This window comes from Setaria viridis, chromosome 2 (assembly GCF_005286985.2).
Source record: "Setaria viridis chromosome 2, Setaria_viridis_v4.0, whole genome shotgun sequence".
In the NCBI taxonomy this organism is placed as follows: domain Eukaryota; kingdom Viridiplantae; phylum Streptophyta; class Magnoliopsida; order Poales; family Poaceae; genus Setaria; species Setaria viridis.
This window is the reverse complement of record NC_048264.2, coordinates 24,963,137-24,967,140: the sequence shown is the minus strand read 5'-3', so window position 1 is coordinate 24,967,140 and position 4,004 is coordinate 24,963,137. Positions and strand designations below refer to the sequence as shown.

The following is a 4,004-nucleotide window of genomic DNA, read 5'->3' as shown; positions in this document are numbered from 1 at the left end:
GGCATGCGTGTATCTTCTGAACATCCAATCCGAGAGGGCAAATAATCTGTTTAGCTTCATATGTTGTGGACGGTAATTCATTATTCTCGGGGAGAATCTTCTTGACAATGTTCAACATCCCCTGAAATGCCTTATCGGACACACCATTTTTTGCCTTCCATTGCACAAATTCTAGTGTCGTACCTAGTTTTTTATGGTCCTGCTGGCAACCTGGGTACAACAATTTTTGGTGATCATCTATCATGCGCTGCAACTTTGCTGCTTCCTTCTCAGTTTCGCAATCTCTGTATGCATCTCGTATCACCTGACCAAGGTCATCAGTAGGGTCATTTTCTGCAAACTCATCTTCATCAGCCTCGCCCATTGTAGTTCCTGCAAAAGCTTGGCCTGCAACCCAGTCCGGAATGGTGTCATCTTCCTCCTCCTCCTCGCCATCTTCCATTACAACCCCTAGTTCACCGTGCTTGGTCCAAACCAAATAGTTAGGCATGAAACCGTATTTAAACAAGTGGCTGTGAATAGTCCCCCAGGAATCCTTTGAATACTCCTTCCTGTTATTGCATTGGAAGCATGGACAACATACGAACCCATTCTCTGGCTTGTTCGCTTTTGCCACTTCGAGAAAATAATGCAAGCCATCAATAAACACCTTGCTCCGCCTGTCTGCATTATACATCCATTGCCGGTCCATCTGCATCGTATTACGCATGAAAATGGATTACACTTGACAATGGATTACACGTGAAAATCAATTAAAGATCCAAACAACATAGTACAATACAACATGAAGATCCAAATACACATATTTAAATTAAAGTCCCAAACACTGCATAAGTTGTTCAACTTGAAGACCGTGATCATCTCGCGAGGATGTCCTCAACTGGGCGGCACCGGTATTCGTCATGAAAGAGGTTAGATGCTACGGAAAAGGGGACACGGTCACGATGTCCGTATCCACTCTTTCTCGTAGAATCGAACCTCCTTCTTGACATACGTTGCTGCTCGGCGGAGAACATTCTCGCCGAAATGAACACGGTATGCAAGTTCAACAAGTATATGGATTTAAAAAACCATATTGAATTTGATAAGATAAACCGTCTAGACAAGGTAGCATATGGATTTAAACCAGTGCAATAATGCATACTATATATGACACATCAATCTCCCTCACATTCTAGCTCAAAATACCTCTCCATTTTTCTACTTCATCATCACATTGTAGCAAATAATCTTTCCATCTCCAAAGAATAAATCAAAGCATAACACGAGGATGAAGTAGCAAACCTTCGCATTACTTGTGTTGGCCGAGTGAAATTCCCACGAAAATGAGGGAAAAAACTTCGGGCAGCACCTCCCTTGCTTGGGCACCACCGGAGAGTAGGTGAAGCTCAGCTCTCTATCAATGTGCTGGACTGCTCGGGCTGGAGGAAGAAGAAAGTCTCTGTCTCGGGATATAGTGGGGGATGAGTTTTTATCCCGGTTAAAAACTCCAACCGAGACAAAAGGAAACACCTTTTGTCCCGGTTGGAAGTTAGTCCCGGTTGGAGGATCCAACCGGGATAAAAGGGTCCCGCCACCGACGGCCCCCCGCTAGCCGTTGCAACCGGGACTAAAGGGGGGCCTTTAGTCCCGGTTGCAATTACCAACCGGGACTAATGCTCCCCTCCAAATTCCCGCACCCCGGCGCACCCCCTTTTGTCCCGGGCCACTTTTAAACCGGGATAAAAGGGGGCGGATCGAAAGTCAGTTCTCTACTAGTGACTGGGTGGTGTTATGACCCAATACTAGAGGTCCAATAGGTGTTACTTCAAAAGGAAAGCGTATCTACCTCCATCACATGTGCTGCGTAGGTAGGATGGCAAGAAAGGCTTGTGCAAGGTTTGAGGTCATGGGTTCAAACCCCACAAACTGCACACGATGCAAGGCTTTGTTTTTTTGGCGCAACCAACCTGTACTAAATGGATCTCTTTAGTGCCGGTTATTTGACCCAGTACTAAAGGGGGTTTGGAACCGGTACTGAAAACGGAATCCCCAGTAGCGTGGCATCTGCCGATGAAATCACAAGCTTGTACTTCCGATATTATTTTCTTTGGTAATCCGGTTCGGGTGATGAAGTAATGACACAGAGATAGCCATTGCAGAAGTAAAATGAAACATTCAGATACTAGCGAGAATACATAATTAAATAAATATAAATACCAAATACATATGCTCATTGTTATAATGATAGACATATAGTTTATATATGATGAAACATTGTACACAGGTGCAAAACCGAAATTGAATAAAATGCAAACACATACATATAACAGTTCCACACACTGTCTCATCCAAATAAAATTGTTCAGTCCCAATCACTATATATCATGTGTAGGACAGTTCACAGTACTATAACTTAACAATCACATATAGGAACCACTAATTGGTTGCCATGCATATTAGGATACTATAGCAGATGTAAAAACTATTTCATGTCCATGTTCCAAATCCACTCATAAGCAAGAAAAAAATCTGCATGCTGATCACCAGTCCAGGGCATCTGGCTCCCATCACCCTCCATCACTGGAACCTCAGAAGTACTAGTGTCACCTATTATCTGCTGCTGACTACCAGCAAAGGCATCCACCTCTATGCTCCCGGTGGTTGCCTGGTTGGCGTGATACAACAATGGTGATTGGACTTCGGATAGGTTGTTCATGTCAGTGAGCTCATCACCGGAGCTGTGGTCATTTGGGATGAAGGTGCCCCCAGTGAGCCCATGCTGCCTGCCTGAAGCATTGTTCAGCACCCAGGGCTCAGTGTCATAGAGACTGACATCATTGATGCTGTAGCGTTGTTGCATCCTCGCAGTGTTCTCTAGCTTAAGAAAGTACTTCTGGGCATGGCTGGAGACTTGCATTGGTGTCCTAGTTGTAACAAAATACTTGGAAATGCTCTTCCAGTTACCACGGCCGTACACACGCAGACCATGGAGGAACAACCTGCAATGAGGTAGGAATTAGGATTCATGGTGGACCAGTGAGACAGGAATTCGGATTTTTGTGTCCATTCACTAAATATAACTGACAAAAAAAACAGATCTCAGCGCCTCATGATATTCAGTACATCACACAACATGCTCAAATGAACTAATAATTCACATAAAAGATGTGCCAAGCATTACCAAAATAAATAAAAAGATCAAAACTCATGTGTATGTGAGAGAATTCAAAGAAATTATCAAATTTTATAACCTGTGTTCCTCTATGGTCCAAAACCCCTTTGTGTTGGGCCTTTCGTTTTGTGTCGCAGTCTGCCTTCTTTGTGCCTCCTCGACTTGCCCCATGCTCCGTGTCTCCTCCATCAGATAACCATACAACATGTCGAGGTTATCAATGCCTGGATCCTCCACAGATGTTGCAATGTCTTTAATCATGTGGCTGCTCCTTGCTGCCGCATCCTGATTGCCACTTTCAATCATATCCACCACAAGGTCAACATACAAGTCGGTTACCTGACGCTTCTCCTTCCAAGGGAACCGTGCTTGTAGCTCTTCCACAATATCAGTGTTGTTGTTGGTGGTGGTGTTGTGCCTGGCAATGAGAGATTTCATCGTCATGATCTCCGAGACGCTCCACACCTGCTCCGAATTGGGGCTCATGGCGCTTGAGTACTACAAAACTGTGGACTAGTATGAACTATGAATGAGGAGTGTTAGAATGGATGGAATGCTATGAACAAGATCGGGTCTTTATAGACCCTGGAGTGAATCTATTGTCCTGATTTTCATTAATTGGACAACTAACAATAGCATTAAGGAAAACAATGAATTTTTAAACAATAGTTTTCAAAGATATGGAGAACTGCGAAGATAGTCATGTGTTAATGAACAAGATAATTTATATGCTCTACGAATAATTTCCCAATTAAAATATAGGCCAACGATTTGACTATGACGAGCCTTAAGCACGTGGATATGCAAAACCTGGGGCAGAGACTGCGGTGCTAGCACCTTACAAGTTACA

General features: G+C 43.7%; 1 protein-coding gene across 1 annotated transcript; it reads right to left on the bottom strand.

Annotated features, from left to right (window-relative positions):
- Positions 1 to 2,464: 2,464 nt before the first annotated feature.
- On the bottom strand, positions 2,465 to 3,640 carry LOC117844190 (uncharacterized). Its single transcript, XM_034724948.1, has 2 exons — positions 3,321 to 3,640; positions 2,465 to 2,981 (listed from the first exon to the last, which is right to left on the bottom strand). Exons 1-2 carry the CDS (start codon positions 3,638 to 3,640, stop codon positions 2,465 to 2,467), a joined length of 837 nt encoding a protein of 278 aa, XP_034580839.1.
- Positions 3,641 to 4,004: the final 364 nt, after the last annotated feature.